The 26,024-nt window shown below is 49.8% G+C and overlaps 2 protein-coding genes across 4 annotated transcripts; one reads left to right on the forward strand and one right to left on the reverse strand.

Moving 5' to 3' along the window:
* Positions 1 to 3,610: 3,610 nt before the first annotated feature.
* NDUFB1 (NADH:ubiquinone oxidoreductase subunit B1) lies at positions 3,611 to 7,397 on the reverse strand. 3 transcript variants are annotated; one of them, XM_044271605.1, is made up of 3 exons: positions 7,186 to 7,397; positions 5,358 to 5,502; positions 3,611 to 3,766 (listed from the first exon to the last, which is right to left on the reverse strand). In XM_044271605.1, the coding sequence occupies exons 2-3, from the start codon at positions 5,495 to 5,497 to the stop codon at positions 3,733 to 3,735; spliced, it is 174 nt and encodes a 57-aa protein (XP_044127540.1). In that variant the 5' UTR covers positions 5,498 to 5,502; positions 7,186 to 7,397; the 3' UTR covers positions 3,611 to 3,732. The 3 variants fall into 3 exon arrangements, with proteins under 3 accessions (XP_044127540.1, XP_044127541.1, XP_044127542.1); XM_044271606.1 differs by having other exon boundaries at positions 7,133 to 7,397; XM_044271607.1 differs by having other exon boundaries at positions 7,104 to 7,397.
* Positions 7,398 to 7,448: 51 nt separating this feature from the next.
* Positions 7,449 to 25,742, forward strand: CPSF2 (cleavage and polyadenylation specific factor 2). Its single transcript, XM_044271608.1, has 15 exons — positions 7,449 to 7,542; positions 8,183 to 8,342; positions 8,974 to 9,133; positions 9,222 to 9,327; positions 10,736 to 10,865; positions 10,968 to 11,083; positions 11,955 to 12,142; positions 12,590 to 12,880; positions 13,678 to 13,778; positions 13,859 to 14,059; positions 14,247 to 14,399; positions 15,762 to 15,987; positions 16,107 to 16,409; positions 23,957 to 24,091; positions 25,185 to 25,742. Exons 2-15 carry the CDS (start codon positions 8,194 to 8,196, stop codon positions 25,275 to 25,277), a joined length of 2,352 nt encoding a protein of 783 aa, XP_044127543.1. The 5' UTR covers positions 7,449 to 7,542; positions 8,183 to 8,193; the 3' UTR covers positions 25,278 to 25,742.
* The last annotated feature ends 282 nt before the right edge of the window (positions 25,743 to 26,024 follow it).

Below are 26,024 nucleotides of genomic sequence, written 5' to 3' on the forward strand. Positions count from 1 at the left end.
CTGGAGCGCACGGCGTCATGGGTTGCTATGACGCCGTGCGCTTCATGCAGCCGCTGCTGGACAGTAATACACTAGTATAGTGTATTACTGTACAGGAGCGGCTGCATGAAGCGCACGGCGTCATAGCAACCCATGACGCCGTGCGCTCCAGCAGTCAGCAGGAATCCCGGCAGGGTTTTCACGGCCCGCACTCGGCCGCAGAACACGGCCGTGTGCATTCGGCCTAACAGTTGGAGCGCCGCTGCCTTCTCAAACAGCTGATCGGCGGGGGTCAGATCCAGAGGATAGATCATCATCAGTTTAAACAAAGTGCAGAACCCCTATAAATAAAGTAGAACAGCACTACCTTCTGAGTTGTCTCAGTGAGTCCATTCGGTGGCGGCGCCCTAGGGATCCCAGGATGCAGAAAGAAGGAAAAACCGCGGCACTCCAACTTCTCAAATCAAGTCCGTGTTTATTTTTCACCCAGCGTGCAACGTTTCGACTCCACTGAGTCTTTATCAAGCACGGAGTCGAAACGTTGCACGCTGGGTGAAAAATAAACACAGACTTGATTTGAGAAGTTGGAGTGCAGCGGTTTTTCCTTTTTTCTTGATCCTGATAAGATGTATCAGCATTCTGCTCTGTATATGGAAGATCTTTCTTCTCTTCTGTCATCAGATGTGAACTTGTCTCTGATCCGAATACAAGTTTATTATAAAAAATATATAAAAAATCTGCCCCAACTATGTATTTTTCTTTCACAATATAAGCTACAAATTTTGCAACCATTTATTTAGCACCACAAACCTTGACCAGCGGAGATGAAAATCCACAAGGTTTTGCTCAATCACCGCAGATTTGTGGAGTGCCAATTTTATTTTGGAGTTTCCCTTTAACTTCCAAGTGGTGCTGATGCTTCGCAAATTCATATTATCATGATGTCAAACTACTAAGTAGCAGCATGCCTTTTTGACTGGCCCTCCATAGAACCCCCATAAAAGTGAATGGAGCATGCTGGGAGTTGTATTTATTTTATATTTTTTACAGCTGGAGTGCCGCGGGATGCAGACCCTTGCCATAAGGTTTTGGGGTTGGGCTACACGTATTTTTAGAACTGTGATGACACAGCCGAGACGCATGTTGTGTGCGACTTCCATTAAAGGGGTTATTCAACACCTATAATGCCGCCGCCCCCCCCCCAAAAAAAAAGGCCTGGGCCCCTCATACAGGTTATACTTACGCAGCTTCCCGGCACCTGCATCACTCCTGATCCACGCGACAGGGAGATGCAGTGACGATTGTACAGGGATCAGGAGTGACGCTGGTGCTGGATGTAAGTATAACCTATATGAGGTGCCCGGGCATTTTAGGGGGGGGGGGGGCATTATAGGTGTTGGATAGCCCCTTTAAAGTCAATTGAGGAAAAGTCACGCGCAACTTGGAAACTATGACACAAAATCCGACATGTCTGGCCTTTTTGCGACACCATTGACATGAAACGTCACGCGACTTTCTTGCCACGTGACGCCAAACCCTTATTGTCATATTAGCTGCGGGTCAGTTGAACCATGGGAGTCCATAGCGTTGCAGTTGGGTGTTAAAGGGGTCTGAGCCCATGATGGTTGTGTCATATTACTGACTTGTTTCATGTTGTGTCACAAAATACTGGTGCACATGTAGGCTACCCATTATAAAAAGTGTGGGGCATGACACCCAGCGCCCCACTGATCGGCTGCTATGATGTAACCCTGACGCGTAGCTGCCGAAACTACACAGCTCGGTCCATCGTGTAATGTACAGCCCCCCCAATCAGATATTGATAGCCATCAATACAAAAATTCTGGTAAAAATCCCTTTAAGGAGACCGGCTATAAAGATTTCTTGCCAAGAAGAACCACCTCACCAGTGCCACCTATAGGAAGGGGCTCCCTATGCCTTAAAGGGGTTGTCACAAAATATTCTACATTTTTCAAACCAGCACCTGGCTTTGAATTCTTTTGTATTGCATGTAATTATACATTTTTTTTATAGCCAATGAGTTATTCAATAAAATCTATCTGTACAGTGACCTATTTCTTGTCTCACTGATGTGGTCACACGCGCTCAGTTTAACTCTTCAACTGTCAAGAGCCATAGCTGTGTTATTTACAAGGAAGGAGCGGTAAGAACATAGCCCCTTCCAATAAATGGCCCTTGTGAGATGGTTCTGGTTTCTCTGGGAGTTACCGCACTTCACGATCTGGTGTTCAAAACTGATCAATTTGATTTAATTTGCACCAAATGAAAAGGCGTTACCTCACCATAAAGTATGACCAGTCCACAGGATAGGTAACAAGTGTCTGATCACTGGCGATGTGACCCCTGGGACCCCCGCTGCGCAAAAGAACTGGGTCCAGAGTTGCTTGTGTGAATGACGTAGTGATCAACACCGTTCATTGTCAACTGGACTGAGATAGCGGTATAACGCTGTACTTGTTCATTGCTATAAGCCCCATTTAGAGTGAATGGATCGGTAATGCGCATACCTGACCACCACTCCCACAGGGGACTTGGGACTCTAATTCTCATCATAGGTGAGGATCCCAGCAGTCAGACACTTATCACCTATTCCAAGGGACACCCCTGTAAGGGTCCATTCACACATCCGTAGTGGATTGCGGATCCACAATACACCCGGCCGGCACCCCCATAGAAATGCCTATTCTTGTCTGCAATTGCGGACAAGAATAGGACATGTTCTATTTTTTTCCGGAGCTGCGGACCGGAAGATCGGCGGCACGCTGCGGAAATGCGGATGCTGTCCGCATCCATTCCTGCCCCAGAGAATGAATGGGTCCGCACCCGTTCCGCAATTTGCGGAACGGATGCGGACCCATTATTACGGACGTGTGAATGGAGCCTAAGTGTCCTATTATTTAAAGTTGTCCGAGTCAGAGCTGAACCCGGACATACTTCCATCTTCAAGCCCTCCGGCCCCCCTGACGTGAGCATCAGAGAATTTCATGCGCTGTATCGTGCTGTTTTGTTATAACTGGCACACTGCTAAGCGGACGCTTCTGCCCCGTACGTCACCGGATCTCCCAAAAATGCCTTTGGCCTGCGCAATTCAACGCAGGGAAAAGAACAGTATCGGTGCATGAAATGCTTCGATGCTTGTATCAGGGGGGCCGGAGGGGTGAAGATGGGGATATATCCGGGTTTAGTTCTGAACCCGGACAGCCCCTTTGTTAAAGTGCACTGATGAATATTACCCCAAATTCAAGTGCTGCCCCCTCCTGTACACAGTATTCCTCAGACAGTGCAGCAGTCTGTGCTCCAGAGCTGCTCTTCCTTCTGTAAGCAGGAAGCTTCTATCATTATGAAATACACACCCGTGCTGAACCCACCTATCTCCACCGATTTAGAGCAAACAAATATGGGGGAGGTTTATCAAAGTTGTTGCAAAGGAAAACTGATTTAGTTGCCCATAGCAACCAATCAGATTGATCCCTATATTTTCCAAAGGAAGTCTGAAAAATGAAAGGAGGAATCCGATTGGTTGCCATTGGTTTTTGAGACATCTCCTCCCATAAGATTTCCATTCATTCCAATTTTCTGCAAAAAAAAAAACAAAAACAGATGGCTGTACGCTGTAAATATAATTTAATCCAAATAGTATTTATTACACATCAACGTGTTCCGCACTTGAAGCTCTCGACTTCCAAAAAATATGGAAAAACTAAAATGGTTAGTCTCAGCCCCCTCCTTGCTTTACTTCCAGGCCTCTTCATTGGGTTTCAGTTCCCTTCAGAAAGAAAAAAAATAAAAAAACATTATAAATTTGAAATCAAGATAAAAAATAAAAACTAAAATAAAGAATAAATTCTTCTTGGATTCTATTTAGAGAATGACCTCAGCAGCATAAATCTCTCTCCTGTCCTGATTGTTTGTTACAATGTATCAGTTTGGAATACCTCACAGGGACTGGATACAATAGTAACAAACCCTCAGCTGTGAGAAGTATCAGGCTTTCATCCTATGGATGTTCGCAGTGAGTGTTCCCATTAATTTATTGTATGCAGAGATTATGAGAACGGAGAGGAAATGATCTAAACATAGAGTCCGTCAGAAAGTTGCAGAAATGCTGGTTATAGAATGAATTAGGTAAAAAAAATAAAAACTTTTACCGAACTTGATAAAATTTTATTTATTTTTTTTACAGTAGAAATTAATTTTCGTGAAGTAATAACTTCGACTCATCTGAGCCAATACATTCTAATACTGTATGGAGATCCCGCTCTGTACAGTATTTTAACGAAGTTTTATGTGAATCGACTTCAGATCTTTCATCCGAAGTCGATTCGCTCATCCCTAGTGACGGAGCCTAAAATAACGGATCAGTTTTTTTCCGTTTTGATTTCACGCAACCTAATCCTGATGTGCAAAATCAAAACTGATCTGTTTAATTCCGGTATTGAGATCCTCTGCCGGATCTCAATACCGGAATTAACAACGCAAGTGTAAAAGTAGCCTAACTGGCACTAATATGTTGGCACCAGTTACAAGTGAAATTAGTTTAAAAAAAAAAAAAAAAAGATTGTAAATGTCTTAAATGGTACTGTAAGACAAAATAAAAAATTTTAAAATTTAAAAAAGAATACACGCCACACCACTTTTAGCCCCGCCCCTGGCGGCAATAACCTATACAGCTCAAATCAATACGACCATTATGGAGAGGAGGAAATCATTTAAAAAATATTTTAGTTTCACGTTGTGCCATTAAAGGGGTTCTCCGGGCCTTTAATATTGATGACCTATCCTTGGGATTGGTCATCAATATCAGATCGGCGGGGGTCCGACACCCGGTACCGCCGCCAATCAGCTGTATGAAGAAAAGGCACACGCGCCATCTCCTGTCTCTCTTCCTGCAGCTGTGTCTATGGCAAGCAGGAAGAGAGACAGGAGATGGTGCGCGCCTTCTCTTCGTGCAGCTAATTGCCGGGGGCCGGGTGTCGGACCCCCACTGATCTGATATTGATGACCTATCCTCAGGACAGGCCATCAAAATTTGATCAGCGGAGGTAGAAAACCCCCCCCCAGCAATTGTGCGATTGCTTTTTTGGGTTTAGTTTTTCAGCATTCACCTGCAGTACAAACGACATGATAACTTTATTCTTTTGGGTTACTACGAATATAGCGATAAAAACACGTTAAAAAATCCTTTGCTTTTCTGTAGCTGCGTCGGAGGCTTAATTCACCTCTCCATTGGGCAGTCTGCTCTTCTGTTCCTTCATAGGGACAGGAAAGCAAACAGCAAGCAAAAAAACGGATCAGTAACATGACGACCCAATGAATATAAGGGTGTCGACTTCCGGAGGACACCGGGATCCGCTCACCTCTGGAAGAGTTTGCTCTTATTCTTGTAAAGCATCAGCTTGGAATCATTCCATTTATCCAGATAGTATCCGAGGGCGGCTCCTGCGGGCAGCAGTGCGTAGGTCCACGCCTCCCGGATGTACGCGACAATATTCACCATGGTGGCTACGAAAGAAAATGGATGTTACTCATCAGTGGAGACTATACACCCCCCACACTTAATCATGGGGGGGCGCCATAATATGGGAAAACCATGGACCCCCCGGCACTGGTAGACCCTAGAATCTCCCCCTCCCCCCACATGGGGACCCCAGAAAATGTTCCACGTTCCTCATCCCTAATTTTATGGATGCTCAGACTCTCCTTGTCACAGGAACCCCAGTACCTCCTTTTCACCTCCTGCACTGGGGTCTCCCACCGCCTCCCCTTTATTCTTACTATTTAGGTTCTCAAGCTCTGCCACAATGCCAGGGGCCCCCACCCTCAGTGCCAACTCCGTAGCCCCCAATGCCACATTAATCCCAGGGATCCCACCTCCAGAGCCAATTTCTCAGTCCCCCAATGCCACATCAACCTCAGGAACCACCACCCCTAGTAGCAACTTCAAAGCCCCCAATGCTAAATTAATCCCAGGGACCCCAAGTGACAACTAAGCCCTCCAATGCCATATTAATCCAAGGGACCCCACCTCCAGAGCCAATTTTTCAGTCCCCCGATAGTGGCAACTAGATAGCCCCGAATGCCACATTAATCCCAGGGACCCCACCTCTAGAGCCAATTTCTCAGTCCCCCAATGCCACATCAGCCTCAGGGACCACCACCCCTAGTAGCAACTTCATAGCCCCCAATGCTAAACTAATCCCAGGGACCCCCAGTGACAACTCAGACCCCCAATGCCACATTCATTCCAGGGATCCCCACCTCCAGAGCCAATTCCCTGGCCCCCTCAATGTCACATGTAATTACTGACTCCAATGCCACATCAGTCCCAGGGACCCCCACTCCTGGTAGCAACTTCTTAGCCCCCAACATCACGTCAGTCCCAGGGACCCCCCAGTGCCTACTTCTTAGCCCCCCACTATCACGTCAGTCCCAGGGACCCCCCAGTGCCTGCTTCTTAGCCCCCCACTATCACATCAGTCCCAGGGACCCCCCAGTGCCTGCTTCTTAGCCCCCCACTATCACGTCAGTCCCAGGGACCCCCAGTGCCTGCTTCTTAGCCCCCCACTATCACATCAGTCCCAGGGACCCCCCAGTGCCTGCTTCTTAGCCCCCCACTATCACATCAGTCCCAGGGACCCCCCAGTGCCTGCTTCTTAGCCCCCCACTATCACATCAGTCCCAGGGACCCCCCCCAGTGCCTGCTTCTTAGCCCCCCACTATCACATCAGTCCCAGGGACCCCCCAGTGCCTACTTCTTAGCCCCCCACTATCACATCAGTCCCAGGGACCCCCCAGTGCCTACTTCTTAGCCCCCCCTTTTCCCAATGTCACATCAGTCCCAGGACCCCCCAGTGCCTACTTCTTAGCCCCCCCTTTTCCCAATGTCACATCAGTCCCAGGACCCCCCACCCCCAGTACAGACTCCTTAGCCCCCAATAATACATCTATCCCAGGGACCCCCAAAACTACTCCCTCATCTTCACCCCCAGCCCATGGGAACCCCAGAAACGTCTCATCTATTGGTGACCCCTGACCCCCTCCTCTACCCTCTGCCATGTACAAGCCCCCCTTTTCTCTCCCCAACACCAAGGCCACCCACTTACCCCCTATCTCTAGAAACCCTGCTCCTTACACCTGTAACCTTGGCTCCCGTTATCCGCTGCGGTAACGCAGGCCCGTTCTCACCTGTCACCGTGTGAGGCCAGAGCTCTAGACTAAGAGAGGACACCGGACGAGACCACTGTTAGGACGGAGGAGGGGGGTACTTTGGCAGTGGGCTACCAGCGCTCACACCCCCCAGTATGGGAACAGGTGAAACTGTAATCCGGTGAAGAAGGACACGGCCAGGACGGGTGTGCCGGTAGGGCCTCTTTCAGTGTAATGTACTTTTCACACGTCCCCTACCTTCTGACATGGACTCTCCGTGGCTAGTTCCGGTCATGCGCATTGCGCAGTAAGGACGTAGGTAGCCGGCGGGAGTTAGGGTGCCGGTCCGCAGGCGGTGAGGCTGCGGTACCGGGAGAAAGAGTCTCTGTGTGACTGGTAAGAGGCGGTTTGTTAGGTAGCCCCCCACAATCTCACGGTTATGAGGGCTGGTAGACCTCTGTCACTATGGAAACGAGGCAGGAGGCTTGTAGAAGTTCAGAGGGCATTGCCAGGCAGGGGGTTCCGGTCTAATATACTTTGTGTTCCAATTCCTCATCATGTAATACCTGCTTGCTGTCAGGGGATGGGATTATTCTATATTAGGGGTCCTGAAAGCATGCACAGACCTAAGACTTCTCACAGCTGAGGGTTTGTTACAGTGGCATGCAGTCTGGACAATCCTCTGTGAGCCTGGACTCCAGTCTGATACATTTCATACCCGGTAGCTCACAGAGGATTGTCTAGACTGGATGCAATGTGACAGACCCTCAGCTGTGAGAAAGCATTAGGACATGTTCACGCGGATTTAAGCATGTAGACGTGAGCTAGTAGTACACGCAATGGAGAAAAAACGGATATTTCTGTACAGGTTTTCAACCTCTAGTTAAAACTCATCCTGTTCACTGACAGCAAGCAGATATTAGATGGAGTGGGAATGAGGCACGAGGCGTTATATCCATGAATGACACCATAATCTTTTATTTCTCCTTCTGCATTGACGTGGCCGGCGCTGTGACAGTTGTTGTTGGGTTTTCAGGATCTGGAAGGATGACGTCCATTATTAAACTGACGACGCTCTCCGGAGCACAGGAGGAGTCCGCCCTCTGCTACCTGCTGCAGGTCGACGAGTTTCGCTTCCTCCTTGATTGTGGATGGGATGAGAACTTTTCCATGGACAATATAGAAGCCATTAAAAAGTAGGTGTCTCAGTACAGCAGATGTGTGAGGGGGATGATGAGGGAGGTTCTAATGTCACAATCTGTAGATCCAATCCACACACCCAGTCTGTCCATCTCTGTATTATACTCCAGAGCTGCACTCACTATTCTGCTGGTGCAGTCACTGTGTACATACATTACATTACTTATCCTGTACTGATCCTGAGTTACATCCTGTATTATACTCCAGAGCTGCACTCACTATTCTGCTGGTCCAGTCACTGTGTACATACATTACTTATCCTGTACTGATCCTGAGTTACATCCTGTATTATACTCCAGAGCTGCACTCACTATTCTGCTGGTGCAGTCACTGTGTACATACATTACTTATCCTGCACTGATCCTGAGTTACATCCTATATTATACTCCAGAGCTGCACTCACTATTCTGCTGGTGCAGTCACTGTGTACATACATTACTTATCCTGTACTGGTCCTGAGTTACATCCTATATTATACTCCAGAGCTGCACTCACTAGAAAATATTTGAAACACAGTTGCTGTTAGGAGTTCACAAAACTTCATTATTGTTCATGCTTCATTTATTAAGACTGGACCTACCCTTTAAGTATTGATGTTTCGATGACGGCCCTCCTTAATATTTCTAGATATGTCCATCAAATAGACGCCGTCCTCCTATCTCATCCGGATCCCCTTCACCTAGGAGCGCTCCCCTATGCAGTTGGTAAACTGGGGTTAAACTGTGCAATCTATGCCACCATTCCTGTGTATAAGATGGGCCAGATGTTCATGTATGACCTGTACCAGGTTTGTGAGATTTCTATGTTTTCCTCGTCCCCTTTATGACTTCTTCAGGCCGGACATGCAAGATAAAAACTGTAATTTGATGTTTCAGTCTCGGCACAACACAGAGGATTTCAACTTCTACACGTTGGATGATGTGGACTCTGCATTTGATAAAATACAGCAACTAAAATTTTCCCAGATCGTACATTTGAAAGGTAAAACACTGCTTTTCTCTGTAGATATTTTCTGTCCTTTTTTTTTTCTCCCCCCCCGTCCCCAATCATCTAGACGACTTCTCCTGACAACAGCATAGCATAATGATGAGGCAGTTTTGACCCCTCATGTCTTAAACATATTCTCACCTTCTATAGCAACACATTGAGAACCCGGACTAGACCTTCTTAAAGGGGTTGTCTGATCATGGACAATGGGGGCATATCGCAAGGTTATGCCCCCATTGTCTTATAGGTGCGGGTCCCACTGTTGGGACCCACACCTATATCGAGAACAGAGCCTGGCAAGGTGGTGGCTGGAGGACTCTGGTCCGGCTACCACCAAGCCAGCTCCCCCTAGAAGTGAATGGAAGCATACCGCGCATGTGCTGCCCCTGCTCCCATTCATTTGTATGAGACCGACGGAAATAGCCGATCCAGCGCTCGGTTATTTTTGCTGGCGCAATGAGAAAAGGAATGGAGGGCTGCTGCACATGCGCAGTGCACCCTCCTTCACTTTCGGGGCTCCGTTCTCGATATAGCTGGGACCCGCACCTATAAGACATATGCCCCCATTGTCCATGATAAGACAACCCCTTTAATTAATAAGACCCCAGACTGGACTTGTGCCAGTCTGGACAGTAGGTTCGCCTCAGTACCCAGTGTGGCTGAGATGAAAAGGAGACAAGACGGTAAGCACCAGCCCTGGATTCGGTTGGCTTGTCACTGCTGTTCAGGTGCCTTCCTTCTCGCTGTGCCCCCCACAAATGGAGCAAGTGCCACTGGCAATCGCATCCTCCTGTGGTAGAGACGGCGCTTATTAATGGAATGTCTTAAAGGGGTTGGCCTATCTGGGACATTGATGGCATATCGCCAGATTGGTTTGAATCTTACTTGTGGACCTGCTCTTAGCTCCAAAATGGGATCCTCAAAGTCAACTGAGAGCAGCCACACATGAGCGGCCCACCCTCAGTTCACCGCTATGGGAGTTCCGAAAATAGCTGAGTACACTCGCTATTTCTGGAACTCCTATAGCGATGAATAGAAAGCGCAGTGTGCTCTCCTTCACTTCGAGGGCCTTGTTCTCTAGAGGTGGGACCCAAACCCATCTGACATTGATGGCATCCTAGCGATATGCCGTCAGTGTCCCAGATGGGTCAACCCCTTTAAGCCTAGACCTCTACCAGTCAGATATTAAAGGGGTTGCTTCAAGATGACATTGCCTGTCTATATGTCCTATTAGTTCACAAGGAAGTCCTATAGGGAATCCCCAGTTTGGGACCTCAACTCTATGAACCAAAATGGAGCACCACTCAGTACATGTTGTTCCCATTCTGGTGGCCTTGATCCGTCCTTCAAGGGGTTGTGCAGCCAGCACCTATTGATGACCGATCCATACCTTCTTTTGCAGGTAAAGGTCATGGTTTATCCATCACTCCGTTACCGGCTGGCCACATGATCGGAGGAACCATATGGAAAATAGTCAAGGATGGAGAGGAAGAGATTGTCTATGCTGTGGACTTTAACCACAAGAGAGAGATGTACGTCTGTGACTGATGAGGGGTGTTGCATAATGGGGACCTCTCTTGTTGCAGCCATCGTGGATTCTAAAACATTTTTTTGTGTCTTTTTTTCTTTCTCAGACACTTGAACGGTTGCTCTTTGGAGATGATCAGTCGTCCGTCCTTGCTCATCACTGACAGCTTTAACGCCACTTATGTTCAACCCAGGAGAAAACAACGAGATGAACAACTACTCAGTGCGTATAAGCCCCTTCACTACTGCTCAGGAAATCCTTTTGGTCCCACACATATTCACTACAAATCTAGTTTTGGTCTGCAATTTGTGTTTTGGGAGTCGCTGATAGACATCTATAGCTTTGTGCAACCTGGTACACAAATAAAACTGAAGACACATATAGTGATAATAGGCTGGGTTCAGGAAAAAAATGCAGTGGTAATGTCGTAGGTCCCCATACCAGCTTCTGTAACCTCCAGCAACCAGCTGTTAAAGGGCATCTGTTATCAGATTTGTGAAAAAGTTATCACGCCTGGCCCTGTCAATCAAAGTGGAGAGGGAGCAGCAGTTGTAGAGAGAGCAGAGCCTCTAGGTGTAATGGTAACGCCCCCGTTGCTCCTAGAGGCTCATTTGCATATATTTAAACATCATGTTTCTCAGCAATGCGGGCACATATGAACATGGGACCAACACCGATGCCGTCAGCTGCCAAGTGCACATGTAACAGGTCAGCCAGTGTCATAGGTACAGATCTGCTGACAGATGCCCTTTAAAGGGTATCTGTCACCAGTTTTATGCTGTCCTGGCTTTTTGTGCCCCTCGCCGTCCTACTGCAGTCAGTTGCAGATAGGCCGTTAGAGTCGGGAGCTCATGAATATGAGGACTAATGTGCTGGTGCTGTTCAATACTAGATTTTAGCAAAAGAGCTGTAGAAAAGGCAAGTCTTTTAATCATGACCGTTATCTTGACACTGAAATGCTTTAGTAATCTCCCCCTCATTGTGGATGCTAAGTCACACAGTACAGAGCGGTTTATTTTTTAATTTGTAAGGTGGAAATGTTTTGGTTCATTGTAAAACTGATGCTACATAGTGCAATTATTTTCCCCTACAGCGAATGTACTGGAGACCTTGCGGGGAGACGGGAATGTGTTAATCGCAGTCGACACTGCCGGGCGAGTCTTGGAGCTTGCGCAGCTTCTCGACCAGATTTGGAGAACCAAGGATGCCGGCCTCGGAGTGTATTCTTTAGCCCTTCTCAATAATGTCAGCTACAATGTAGTGGAGTTCTCAAAGTCTCAGGTGAGTCAAAACCTCAAACTGGGCAGACATGGCATAGCATGTAGATCAAAATCGATGACCGGTTAAAGAAACTGGACGTTTACCAGGGCCTGTTAAAACCAGGCAGAAGTAGTCCACCGTCCAATGTGTTGAACGTTGGTTTTGCAATTACATAGGCCCTACACATTTTCTTGCCTGTGTATATGGCCAGCTTTATTTGCTTATGCCTATTGCAGTGGTGAATAACAAAGGGATTCTCTCTGACGTTCCATGAACCCCTGTGTCATGCTCCGCCCCTTCACTGCATGCCCTTCACATAACACAGTTTATCAATTTTGCTAATAGTGTTCCTTTATATAGCCGCATGCTTTGCGTGTTACCAGATTTTCCATATAAGTATCCTTACTGCGCAAGTTTTCCCTACTGTTATTTTTTACTTTCTTGCGGTAATGGCAGTTTTTATTATAGGTGGAGTGGATGAGCGACAAGCTCATGAGATGTTTTGAAGACAAAAGAAACAACCCCTTCCAGTTCCGTCACTTGACCCTGTGCCACGGCTTTGCTGATCTCGCTCGCGTCCCCAGCCCTAAGGTTGTACTGGCTAGCCAGCCTGACCTGGAGTGTGGATTTTCCAGAGAGTTGTTTATCCAGTGGTGCCAAGACCCCAAAAACTCTATCATCCTCACATACAGGACCACCCCTGGGACTCTCACTCGGTACCTGATTGACAACCCTACAGAAAGAATCATAGATATAGAGGTAATGTTAAACTTTGACTTGAAGGGGACATATCTCTTGGTTTGTAGGGCAGCCTTGCTCTAAAGAGCTTAGCTAAGAATGGGGCTTGTCAGTAATGCAGATTTAAAATGAAACGGTAAAGCGCATGCTTAGTCTAATCTGCATTCAAACCAAGGACAATGGACCTCTTCTTCCCCCACCTCCATTTTGGGATCAGTGAGGGTCCTTGTGGTCGATGGAAGCCCCCATCTGTCTAGCAGCTATCGCCTATCTAGCAGATAGGTGGATTCACACGGGATGTAAATTCTGCAGATTTTCCGCACCACAATTTTGTGCAGAAAATCCACAGCATTTACAGTCAAGCAAAGTGGATGAAATTTTAGAATTATCATGCGCAAAGAAGCCACAGCTTAAACTGACTCAGCAGGTTTTCAAGCCACAGCATGTCAGTTGTTACTTCAGGTTTTACCTGTGGCTTTCAATATTTGCAATGAAAAGGTTAAAAGCAATGGGAGAACCTCCTTGATCCTAGCAGTAATGCTACAGGAAAAAACAATGCAGTTATCCCTGTGCGGTATTCTGCACAGGGATCTCCATCTCCACAATCAGAGTCAAGTAGGGTCACATCTGGCTTCTCCTACCAGCGGTAGAGGAGCAGAAGTATGCCGACCCTTCTATCCCTATTAGGGTGTAATGCCATACACAAGCAGGGGGTGCTAGGATTATTATTTTTTCCTATGGGGTTTTACTGTTGCCACTGTCTGCTGTACTAACTTGATAAGCAAAAAAATAACTGAGCGTGTCCATTTTGCTTTCAGCTTAGGAAAAGAGTGAAGCTAGAAGGAAGGGAGCTTGAGGAATATCTGGAAAAGGAAAGGATGAAGAAAGAGGCTGCAAAAAAACTGGAACAGTCCAAAGAGTAGGGTATTGATTTTGGGGTTTGTGCAGGCTTCATCTTTGCCATCTCTCTAACCATCTCTTTTCTCTTCCTCTATTTAGAGTTGACATAGATTCCAGTGACGATAGCGACGTTGAGGAAGATATTGACCAGCCTATGGCCCACAAGGCCAAACACGACCTGATGATGAAGAATGAGGGCAACAGGAAAGGCAGCTTTTTCAAGCAGGCAAAAAAGTCTCACCCCATGTTCCCTGCCCCCGAAGAACGAATAAAATGGGACGAATATGGTGAGATTATAAAGTAAGTGGTTGCTGCTCTTCCTTTTGTGATATGCACAGATTTATGATACTTCACATTCATGATTTCCATCTTTTAATCAAGCATTTTGCTGCTACGTACAATGTCGGCCAAGTAACGTGCACCTGTACTTTTTTCATATTGTTTCGAGGCGCTAAACTAATTTTGCTTTTTGTATATTAAATTGAAGGCCTGAGGACTTCTTAGTTCCTGAACTCCAAGCAACCGAGGAAGAAAAGAACAAGCTGGAATCTGGGCTTACAAATGGGGAGGAACCTATGGACCAAGATTTATCAGATGTTCCAACGAAGTGTATTTCCACAACAGAGGCAATGGAGATAAAGTGAGTGAATTGCAGTGTTATTGTAGGCCTGTGCCGCTCTCACACTGACCTGGCTGTGCAAAGTGTAATATCTGGGCAAAAATGCAGCCTTAGAGGCTTTTTTAGAATACATAGCATGCGTATGTAATCACTCTGGATTGTAGCCATTCATTTTACCTTGCTGCTTGTAGTTTTGCATAAGAGCTGTATAATCAACCGGCAGGATATATGTATTTAAGACTATTCTCACAAAGTTGCCTAATTTATAAAAAAAATTCATGATTACAATAAAAATGGGTTGCATTGATGAACATACTCTTTTAAAGGGGTTGCCCAGCTTTTTAATTTTTTTTTAAATTTCAACCCCAGTCTGGGGTAAAAAAAACATACTTGCCTGCTCCACAGCTTCACTGGTCTTCTGGTCCCCATCTGTAAATTTGCAGATGGATGGGTCATGTGCGCCACAGCAGCCAATTACTGGCATCAGCGGTGATGTGGCACCTGGCCAGCAGTGACATGCTGGGGATGCGTCACTGCTGAGGCCCGTCATTAGTTTCAGTAGTGCACATGACTCCATACACCCTAATTTGTATAGACAGGGACCAGAAGATCAGTGATAGGAGCTGGGATGGAGCGTAAGGGAGCAGTTCAGTATGTTTGGTATTGAAATTTAAAAAAGTTAAAAATGTTGTCCAGGTTCAGTGCTGAACCCGGACATACCCATATTTTCTCCCAGGCAGCCCCCCTGATGTTAGCATCGGAGCATTTCAGGTTCTAATGCTCTCCCTTGCCCTGCGCTGGATCGTGCAGGGCAAGGGCTCTTTTATTTACAATAACACACTGCCGGGCGGAGGCCTCCGCCCAGCAGTGTGTTCGGTGACGTCACCGGTTTTGATGGGCGGGCTTTAGCGCTGCCCTAGCTGTTTTACAGGCTAGGGCACTGCTAAAGCTTGCCCATCAGTGCCGGTGACGTCACCGGGCTCGCTGCTGGGCGGAAGCCTCCGTCTGACAGCACTATGGAGAGCCCCAATACGTCACCGGAACTGTAGAAAATGCCTTTGCCCTGCGCGATTTAGTGCAGGGCAAAGGAGAGCATCGGAGCATGACCTGCTCCGATGCTCAAGTCAGGGGGGCTGGCTGGGTGAAAATGGGGATATGTCCGGGTTCAGCTCTGAACCCGGACAACCCCTCTAAAAACTGGACAGTTTCTTTTAAGGGGTTGATGGCCTATTCTGAGGATAGACCGTTATTTAAAAAAAAGGCTGGACAACCCCTTTAAGGCTTTGTCAGCTGTGAGTGCATTTTTCAGCTAAGATGTTGTGGACTCCTGTAATCCTCCCCTCCAGATTATCACTTTTTAATTATCTCTGTCTTTGCTTTCAGAGCTAGAGTCACATACATTGATTATGAAGGCCGGTCCGACGGTGACTCCATCAAGAAGATCATCAACCAGATGAAGCCTCGTCAGCTAATAATCATCCACGGGCCACCTAAAGCGAGCCAGGACCTTGCCGAGGCCTGCCGAGCTTTTGGTGGTAAAGATATTAAAGTTTACACTCCGAAACTTCACGAGACGGTGGATGCAACAAGCGAAACTCACATTTACCAGGTGACGCGTCCGGTTTATTAATCTGTATGGAGTTTATTGCCCCAGAAAATGATTCATTATATATGTATTTTGCACGTCTGTATACCTCTAAATGTAGACTAAATTCTGTATCCGTACAGGTGAGATTAAAAGACTCCCTTGTCAGCTCCCTGAAGTTCTGCAAAGCTAAAGACACCGAACTCGCCTGGATCGATGGCGTCCTTGATATGCGGGTGTCAAAGGTGGACACAGGAGTCATCCTGGAAGAGGGAGAGTTAAAAGAAGAAGCTGAAGACTCTGAAATGCAAGTGGATACTCCAGCTATTGACACTAGCACCATTGCTCAGCAGAAAGCTATTAAGAGCCTCTTTGACGATGATGAGAAGGAGTTTTCAGAAGAAAGCGAGGTCATCCCTACTCTGGAACCACTGCCGAGTACTGAGGTACACAGTTCCTCATGCATCATAGCTTCTGCGTAGTGAAGAATTTGCTGTGAGCTATACACACCAGCAGCATATAGTTCTCTCCTTTCTGTGGATCAATTTTTACCTGCACTATCGCATGGTATTAGTCTAATGCAGGCATGACCAACCTGAGGCTCTCCAGCTGTTGCAAAACTACAACTCCCAGCATGCCTATACTGCCTACAGCTATCACCCTACATTAGGGTGTGGTGGGAGTTTTAGTTTCTCGTGCGTGGCATTGGGGGACACAGCACCATGGGTATATGCCCAGCTGCCACTAGGAGGCTGACACTAGAAACCAAAAAAGTGTTGGCTCCTCCCAGGTGGGCTATACCCCTCTGCTAGAGCCAGAACAACTCAGTCTAGTTCTAGTGTCCGTAGGAGGCAGACATGACCTGCTAGCAGGTCCTTTTTCTGCCAATTTTTTATCTTCTATTTTTATTTTTATTTCTTTTAATTTTTTTCTTTACAGGTAGCAGGGGCGGCTCCATCGTGTTCCACCTTAGTTGCCCCCCTGCGGGCGCGTACTCGGTACCTTGCAGCCACCCAGTCCCCAACGTGACCTGCTTCCGCAGTGGATTCCGGCGGACCCACGGTTTCCGTGTTGAGTCCGCCGAGGGGGTGGTCATGCTGCGCCTGAACTAATCGGAGGGTGAGTATGTGCTTCATCCCCAATCTCCTCCCCACCACCTCCCACCTCACTTAGTAAGCTGGGCCTTTGGGGGGGGGGGGGGCTCCTCTCCTTCTGGGGTCCCGCTCTCCTCATCAGGGGGGTCGCACATTCTGGAGCCTGTTTTAATGGTGCGGCCCCTTTAAGACGGCCGGTTTCGGTCCTCGCTTTCCCTGCCTACCTCGGTGCCTGTGTCCCCTCTTCTGCCTTCGGCGCTGGCCGTTTGCGCTTCCGCCTCCTGCGCTGGCGGGCGGGGGCCTGCCGGCGGCGGCGTTTTTTCTCATCCGGCGGCTCCCTGGCATACTCGAGGCCGCGGCTTTTGCCTGGCCTAGGCCGCGGTCACGTGGGCGGGCGGCGTCTCCGCCTCCTGGGCTTCCCGGGCTTCCTCTCTGCCCCTCCCCTTGTGGGCGTTTCTCCAGAGGCCTCTCTTCTTTCGCCCAATCCTGCGCCAGCGCGGGCTGCTAGGGGGGCGTTTCTTCTGCCGGAGCGCTCTCTCTCTCTCTCTCTCCTTCTGCTGAGCTGTGCGGCCGCGTGCGTCCTCACTGTGCGCTCCGGATCCTCCAGCTTCGGTTTCTTCAGGGACACAGCACCATTGGTCGTGGTAGGCAGCCTCCGGCTGACTCCTTCTTCTTTTTTCAGGTTCCACCACCTAGAGGCCATCATGTCTTCCTCTGGTCAGGCCCCCACTCCCCCTGCCGCCATTTCCACTCATTACGCCTGCTCTGTGTGTAGCAGGAAGTTCCCATGCGGCCAGCCTACGTCCCTCTGTGTGCAGTGCCTCACCCCCGGGCCCGCCCAGTCCGCTCCTGCGGCCTCTACCTTGTCGGTTCTCCCGGAATGGGCTGCTACCCTGTCCCAGGCCATAGGTAGCCTTGCTAGCCTCTCCCAATCCCTGGCGCAGTCTCTGGACAGTCTCCCCGCCCAGATTGCGGCCGCCTCTGGCAGGGCCTCTACCGCTGGTGATACGCCTGGCGACGGTTCCCAGCCTCGCTCCGGCTCTCGGTCCCGCAAACGACCGCGTACGGCCTCGGCTGGGTCTCACTCCTCCTCAGTTTCCCCGGATCACTCCCCGACTAGGTCTGTGTCCGGTGAGATTTCTTCTTCAGCCGCTTCCGCCGCTCCTGGGGACTCCTCCGCTTCAGATTCTGAATCTGAGCGGTGTTCGGCGATGTCGGCAGCCGTGCAGGATCTCATCAGAGCCGTGCGGGACGCACTCCACGTGCAGGATGTCCCCTCGTCCTCCTCCTTGGAGGCGGTGTCCTTCCGGCGCTCTAAACGGTCCACTGTGGTTTTTCCCAATCACGAGGATCTGGACGCTCTCCTTGCCAGGGAATGGCGTCACCCTGATCGGCGCCTTCATCTCACCAAGGCTTCTGATGTTCCTTATCCTTTCTCTGAGGATTCGGTCAATCTCTGGACGGTGCCCCCCCTGGTGGATCCTCAGGTCGCTCGTCTGGCGAAAGCTACTACGCTTCCCCTGGCTGATGCGGCTTCCTTGTCGGATCCCGCTGATAAACGGGTCGACTCCTTGGCCAAGTCCGTTTTCATCGCAGCGGGCGCCGCCATCCGTCCTGCGTTTGCCGCCTCTTGGGTTGCCAAGGCATGCGCCGTTTGGGCGAAGCAGCTTCTCCGTGCTTTACCTGCTGACTCTGAGCAGGGGGACTTGGCAGTGCTTGCCTCCCAGATCTATCAGGCCTCCAAGTTTCTTTGTGACGCCTCTATGGAATCGGCTCGCCGCTCTGGGCGCGCGGCCGCCAACTCTGTGGCTATCCGCCGCACCATCTGGCTTCGTTCCTGGGCGGCGGACGCCGCCTCTAAGAAGGCTCTTATCTCTCTTCCCTTTCTTGGTGGAAAGCTCTTTGGGAAACGCTTAGAGGAGCTCATCTCCGAGGCCACTGGAGGTAAGAGTTCTCTTCTTCCTCAGAATCAGCCTCGCCGCCGTCGTTTCCCCGGATCGTCCTCCCGGACGCAGTCCTTTCGGTCCTTTCGGGCCCCTCCTGCCCGATCTGACAAGAAGCCTTCCAGGCCTTCCTTCAAGTCCAGGCCCTCTTGGCACGCCAAACCCAAGCCCGCTCGTCCCCAGCCCACTAAGCCTCCTTCAGCATGACTCGATCCCCGTCATGGTGGGAGGGCGTCTGCTCGTCTTTCGGGATGTTTGGCGGGCAAACGTAGAAGACGCTTGGGTTCTCGAGGTGGTCTCTTCGGGGTACAAAATCGAATTCTCCGGCCTCCCACCCAGTCGGTTCTTCTTGACGTCCCCCCCCATGTCTCCCGCCCGGGCAGACAGTTTTTTTCAGGCCATTCATTCCCTGCGCGCTCTGGGGGTCATCGTTCCGGTTCCAGAGTCAGAACGTTTTCGAGGCTTCTACTCGAACCTGTTCACCGTCCCCAAAAAGGACGGCTCACTCCGTCCTATCCTGGATCTGAAGGCGCTCAATCGGTTTGTCCGAGTCCGTCATTTCCGCATGGAGTCCCTCCGGTCCGTGATCGCCTCCCTGGAGTTGGGCGAGTTCCTGTCGTCGGTCGACATTCAGGATGCCTATCTCCACGTTCCCATCGCCCTCTCCCATCAAAGGTTCCTTCGCTTCGCGGTGGGTTCGCTTCATTTTCAATTTGTAGCCCTTCCCTTCGGTCTGGCCTCCGCACCAAGGGTTTTCACCAAGGTGTTAGCTCCCCTGGTGGCTCTTCTTCGTGCCAGGGGGGTCGCCCTGGTGCCTTACCTGGACGACCTTCTGATTCGGGCCCCGTCTCCCGAGGACAATCTGTCCAGCCTGAGCATCACCCTCTCGGCTCTTGCTCAGTTCGGGTGGCTTGTCAACCACTCCAAGTCCTCCCTTGTCCCACGCCAGAAGATGCTCTTTCTGGGAATGCTGTTCGATACTCGCCTCGGGCGGGTGTTCCTTCCCCCGGAGAAGGTGTCTTCTCTTCAGGCGGGGGTACATCTTCTCCGCAGGCCGTCCTCTCTGACCATCAGGACGTGTATGCGCGTCCTGGGGAGGATGGTGGCCTCATTCGAAGCCATTCCTTATTCCCAATTCCACTCTCGGGACCTGCAGATGTTCATCCTGTCCAGGTGGGACAAGTCCCCGGAGGGTCTCGAGCGCCTAGTTCGTCTCCCCCCTCAGATTGGTCTGGATCTCTCCTGGTGGTTGCTTCCCCGGACGGTGTCCCTGGGCCGGTCCTTCCTTCCCCCCAGTTGGCGCGTGATCACGACCGATGCCAGCCTCTCGGGATGGGGAGCGGTGTTCGAGTCCCTCACTGTTCAGGGTCTCTGGTCTGTTCAGGAATCTTCCCTGCAGATCAACGTTCTCGAACTCAGGGCGATTTTCTTAGCACTGTCGCACTGGACTTCCCGTCTGCGCGGTCTCCCGATCCGGATTCAAACAGACAACTCCACCGCCGTGGCTTATCTGAATCATCAGGGGGGCACCAGGAGCGCGATGGCCCTGCGAGAGGCTTCTCAGATCCTGCGATGGGCGGAGGAACACGTTCCCGTTCTCTCCGCCGTCCACATTCCCGGGGTCGACAATTGGGCGGCAGACTTTCTCAGTCGGCAGCTCGTCGACCCGGGCGAATGGTCTCTCCACCCGGAAGTGTTTCATCAACTGTGTCTCCGGTGGGGAGTTCCGGACGTGGATCTCTTTGCGTCTCGCCTGAATTACAGACTTCCGCGCTATGTTGCGCGGTCCCGGGATCCGCAGGCTCTTGCGGTCGATGCCCTGGTTCTGCCCTGGTCCCAGTTCAATCTTCTGTATCTCTTTCCGCCCATCCCTCTTCTGCCTCGAGTGCTCAAGCGTCTCAAGGCGGCCCGGGTGCCGGCGATTCTGGTGGCCCCAGATTGGCCCCGCAGGGCGTGGTACGCAGATCTCGTGTTCCTGCTCGCCGACGTTCCATGGCGTCTTCCCCTGCGTCGCGATCTCCTTTCGCAGGGCCCTCTGTTCCACCCGAGTTTACCGCAGCTTCGTTTGACGGCGTGGCTGTTGAGACCGCGATCCTGAAGGCCCGTGGTCTCTCGGATTCTGTCGTTCAGACGATGCTTCGCGCTCGGAAGCCCCAGTCGGCCCGTATTTACTATCGGACCTGGAGGGCGTATTTTGCTTGGTGCGAGTCCGCACGCTCTCGTCCTCTCCTTTTTTCGGTCCCTAATATTCTGGCCTTTCTTCAGGCCGGTTTTGATAAGGGGCTTCGCTTGGCTTCTCTCAGGGGGCAGATCTCTGCCCTTTCGGTCCTTTTTCAACGTTCCGTGGCCTCGCGGGCTCAGGTTAAGACTTTTCTGCAGGGTGTCGCCCGCCGAGCCCCTCCTTTTCGTCCTCCGGTGGAGCCGTGGGACCTGAATCTTGTTCTTGATGCTCTTCAGTCCTCTCCTTTTGAGCCCTTGGCAGACATCTCTCTGTCGGTTGTGTCATTTAAGGTTGCCTTCCTTGTGGCTATCACCTCTATCCGTCGGGTTTCCGAACTGGCGGCGCTTTCCTGCCGGTCGCCTTTTCTGGTGTTCCATCGGGACAAGGTCGTTTTGCGTCCCGTTCCTTCTTTTCTCCCTAAGGTTGTCACCCCGTTTCACATCAATGAGGAGATTATCCTTCCTTCCTTCTGCCCTAATCCTTCTCACCCTCGGGAGAAGTCTCTCCATTGCCTGGACGTTGTTCGGGCTCTCCGCTGGTACCTTCGCCTCACGGAACCCTTCCGTCGTTCGGATTCTCTCTTCCTGGTTCCGGCGGGTCCTCGTAAAGGTCTGCCTGCCTCCAAGGCCACCATCTCTCGCTGGGTTCGGTCGGCTGTCAAGGAGGCCTACGCCGCGAAGGGTCGCGCTCCACCTTCCAGGTTGACCGCTCATTCGACTAGGGCAGTCGGAGCTTCCTGGGCGGTGCGTCATCAGGCTTCGGCTGCCCAGCTTTGCCGGGCCGCCACCTGGGCGTCAGTTCACACTTTTGCTAAATTCTACCACATTCATTCCCTGGCTTCTGCTGATGCCAGCCTGGGGCGTAAGGTTCTGCAGGCAGCGGTTCTTTAGGTTGCCGTCTGGCGATCTTCTTCCCTCCCTCAGGGACTGCTTTGGGACGTCCCATGGTGCTGTGTCCCCCAATGCCACGCACGAGAAAAGTGGATTTTTTGTACTCACCGTAAAATCCTTTTCTCGTAGTAGGCATTGGGGGACACAGATCCCTCCCTTCTTTGGAGCATTTGTTCTTGTTCGTGGTTCCGGCGTTTGCTTGTGGTTGTCGGGTTCCCCAGTTCAAGACTTGTTGGCACTCCGTTCTTTTTGGTTCAGGTGTGGCGTTCCTACTGCTTTTGGTACTGACTGAGTTGTTCTGGCTCTAGCAGAGGGGTATAGCCCACCTGGGAGGAGCCAACACTTTTTTGGTTTCTAGTGTCAGCCTCCTAGTGGCAGCTGGGCATATACCCATGGTGCTGTGTCCCCCAATGCCTACTACGAGAAAAGGATTTTACGGTGAGTACAAAAAATCCACTTTTTACAACAGCTGGAGGGCCGCAGGTTGGCCATCCCTGGTCTAGTGTCTAAACAGTGTAGCACACAGGGATTGTCTAAACTGGGTACAGTTATAGCAGACGCTCAGCTGTGAGAAGTATTAGGTCTTCAGGGATTTCAGGAGGTAAACAAGCAGATGTCCTGGTGAGGAACAGAACAAAAAGTATGCGTAAAAGTTGCAATTTTTTAATTTTTCCTTAAAAGGGATATCCGGGAAAAGATATTGATGACCTATCTTCAGAAGGCTGCGGCCTCTTCCTAGGTCAGTGTGATCACTGTACATCGGCCACATGGCCAAGTTGCAGTTCAGACCCATTCAAGTCAATGGGGCTGAGCTGCAATACCAAGCACAACACGATACAATGTACAAGGCTGTTCTTGGTGAGCTGCCAGGAGCCTATAGCACTCGCCAGTGCTGCGGTGAGCGCAGTGGCCCCCTGAATCTGCTGGTCAGTAGGGGTTACTGGATTCGGACCCCCGCCGATGTGATAGTGATGATCTTTTCCAGATTAACCCCTTTAAACATAAAGGTGGTCTTTGGTGGTATCGTTGCTCAGGTCCTCGACTCTCCAGTGGGGACAGCTACAATATTTAGAGACATCAAGCATTAATCTGGTGTCTAGTTGTAACAGTGGTTTTCCAGTGTTCATGATACAAGTTACATGCAGACTTCGCACCTTACCTTCCAAAGGGGGAAATTTGCTGTGAAAATCGGCAGCATGAATAGATAAAAAATCTGCACCATGGATTAAAGGGCTTGTACTATCTCCCCATTCCATGGCCCAAGATGGGACTAAATGTCAGCTGCGGTGGCCAGAGTTATGGAAACAGCCGAGTGGCCGGCGCTCTTACCCATAGCAGTGCATGGAAGCTACACAAACAGAGTATCACATCAGGCTATGCTGTTTCTGTAGCTTATTCCCATCTCGACCATAGAAACAGCGAGATTTGACAACCCCTTTAATTTCCCTGCAGATTTAGTGTGGATTTTTTTTCCCTCAGCAAGTAAATGTGTTTTGGTAATTTCTTATCGACTTTGCTGCTACTATAATACTTCAGATTCTCCACCCAGGAAAAAGCGCAATGTAACCACCCCGTGTGAACGTACCCTAAGCAGCGTTATCGTTTCCTGATCTGTGTACATGGAGCTCATTGAGCACCGTGTATACAGGGAAGCAGGGGCAATCATAAGCTGTCTCTGCTTGCTGTTTGGGGAGTTCTGCTGTCTTTGACAACCAGCTCTCCTCTTTTGCAGACATCTCAGCAGAGTTTTGGCCAGCCGTACGTTTAAAGACATTGGGCGGTCCCCATGCAGCTGACATCAGTGAGGGCTTGGGACCACGTCTAATGTGTTATTTGCTTTCCCAGATTCCTGGACATCAGTCCGTGTTTATGAACGAGCCCAGGCTGTCCGATTTTAAGCAAGTCCTTTTGCGCGAGGGGATCCAGGCAGAGTTTGTTGGAGGCGTCCTCGTCTGCAACAATGTGGTTGCGGTTCGCAGGGTAAGTAGTAAACGTGTGTGAGAAAATGTTATTTGGTTTATGTTCCTAAGGCCTCCTGCACACAAACGTGTGCACCCCGTGGTCGTGCTGCAGCCCGCAAATTGCTGCCTGCAATGCTTGAACACTGTCCGTGGGGCATCCGCAGCGAATCGCGGACCCATTCACTTTAATGGGTCCGCGATCCGGCCGTTCCGCAAAAAGATAGGGACATGTTCTATCTTTTTCCGAAACGAAAGTACGGGACGGTACCCCACGGAAGCACTCTGTAGTGCTTCCCTAGGGTTTCGTTACGTGCTTCCGTTCCAGACTATTCCGCATCTCCGGATTTGCAGACCCATTGAAGTGAATGGGTCCGCATCCGTGATGCGGAATGCACACGGAACGGTGCCCGTGTATTGCGGATCCGCCAATGGGGTCCGCAATACGGCAGCGGGAAGCAGACATTCGTGTGCAGGAGGCCTAAATGTGTATGCCAAAAGTGTTAAAAATACATCAGGAAAGGTGGGGTTCTAAATGTAGGGATATTTAAAGGGGTTGTTCAGGATTACAAAAACATGGCTGCTTCATTCCAAAGCCAGCACCACACCTGACCATGGGTTGTGTCTGGTATTGCAGCCCAGCTCCATTGAATCGAATTGGATTGCGCTGTAATGCCACGCACGACCTATGGACATGTGTGGTGCTATTTTTGAAAGAAAGCAGCCATGTATTTCCAATACATCAGTCAGTGTGGCCTGCACCATGACATCCTTCCGACATCATGTCACCACACGGTCAATGTTTCAGGTTCATGGACTGAGGCAAGTGGGGTAAAAATATTTGGAGTAAGTACTCATACAGCGGTTAAAAAAAATCCTGGAAAAACCCCTATAATAAAAAGCAGTTGGGTCAGGGTGTAACTGATCAAGGGGCTGAGTCGTGGTATGCTCCACTACCTCTGCACCACTGCTCCCCCTGTAGGAAGTCCTGCACAACCCCTTTAACTACATACAGCACCACCCCTTTAACTACATACATTGGAGGGCTCAGATAAAGCCTTGGCAACACACAACTGGTTTGATTGACCCTGAGGTGTTTCTCTCTTTGCTTGCAGACGGAGACGGGGCGTATCGGTTTAGAGGGCTGCATCTGCGAGGACTTTTATAAGATAAGGCAGCTTTTATACGCACAGTATGCCATTGTATAAGCGGAGTTGATGGGACTTGACCTATGTGACCTCTGACCTGGAGACCACCAGTGAAAATTCTTCATTCAAGTTTTTTTTCCTTTAAAAATTATTTTTATATTTTTTTGTATCACAAACCATACATCCAGGACGACGCTTGTGATATGTGAGAATTGTGCAGGCTTGTAGGTTAAGGTCTAGCCACAGGTATGGACAGGACAGCTATGTCTACCAGTAGCAGATATCCTGATCAAGAGTGAGGAGCTGTTTGTGCATTTTGCTGGTATATTCACATTTTGAACCAGTTTATATGCAGATATAATTTACATAAATGGTGCAGACGCTGTATGCATACATGATATTGCTTAGACTACTTTCACACTCTCGTTTGGTGTGGATCCGTCATGGATCCGTACCGATAATACAACCGCATGCATCCGTTCAGAACTGATCTGTTTGTATTATCTTTAACGTTGCCAAAACGGATCAGTCTAGAACACCATTGAAAGTCAATGGTGGGGCGGATCCGTTTTGCATTGTGTCAGTGAAAACGGATCCGTCCCCATTGACTTACATTTGTGTGTCAGGGCCGATCTGTTTGCCTCTGCATCGTCAGGCGGACACCAAAATGCTGCAAGCAAAGTTTTGGTGTCCGCCTCCAGAGCGGAATAGAGGTGGAACGGAGGCAAACCGATGCATTCTGAGCGGGTCCTTATCCATTCAGAATGTATTAGGGCAAAACTGATCCATTTTGGACCGCTTGTGAGA

Source organism: Bufo gargarizans, chromosome 11 (genome assembly GCF_014858855.1).
Source record: "Bufo gargarizans isolate SCDJY-AF-19 chromosome 11, ASM1485885v1, whole genome shotgun sequence".
Lineage (NCBI taxonomy): Eukaryota > Metazoa > Chordata > Amphibia > Anura > Bufonidae > Bufo > Bufo gargarizans.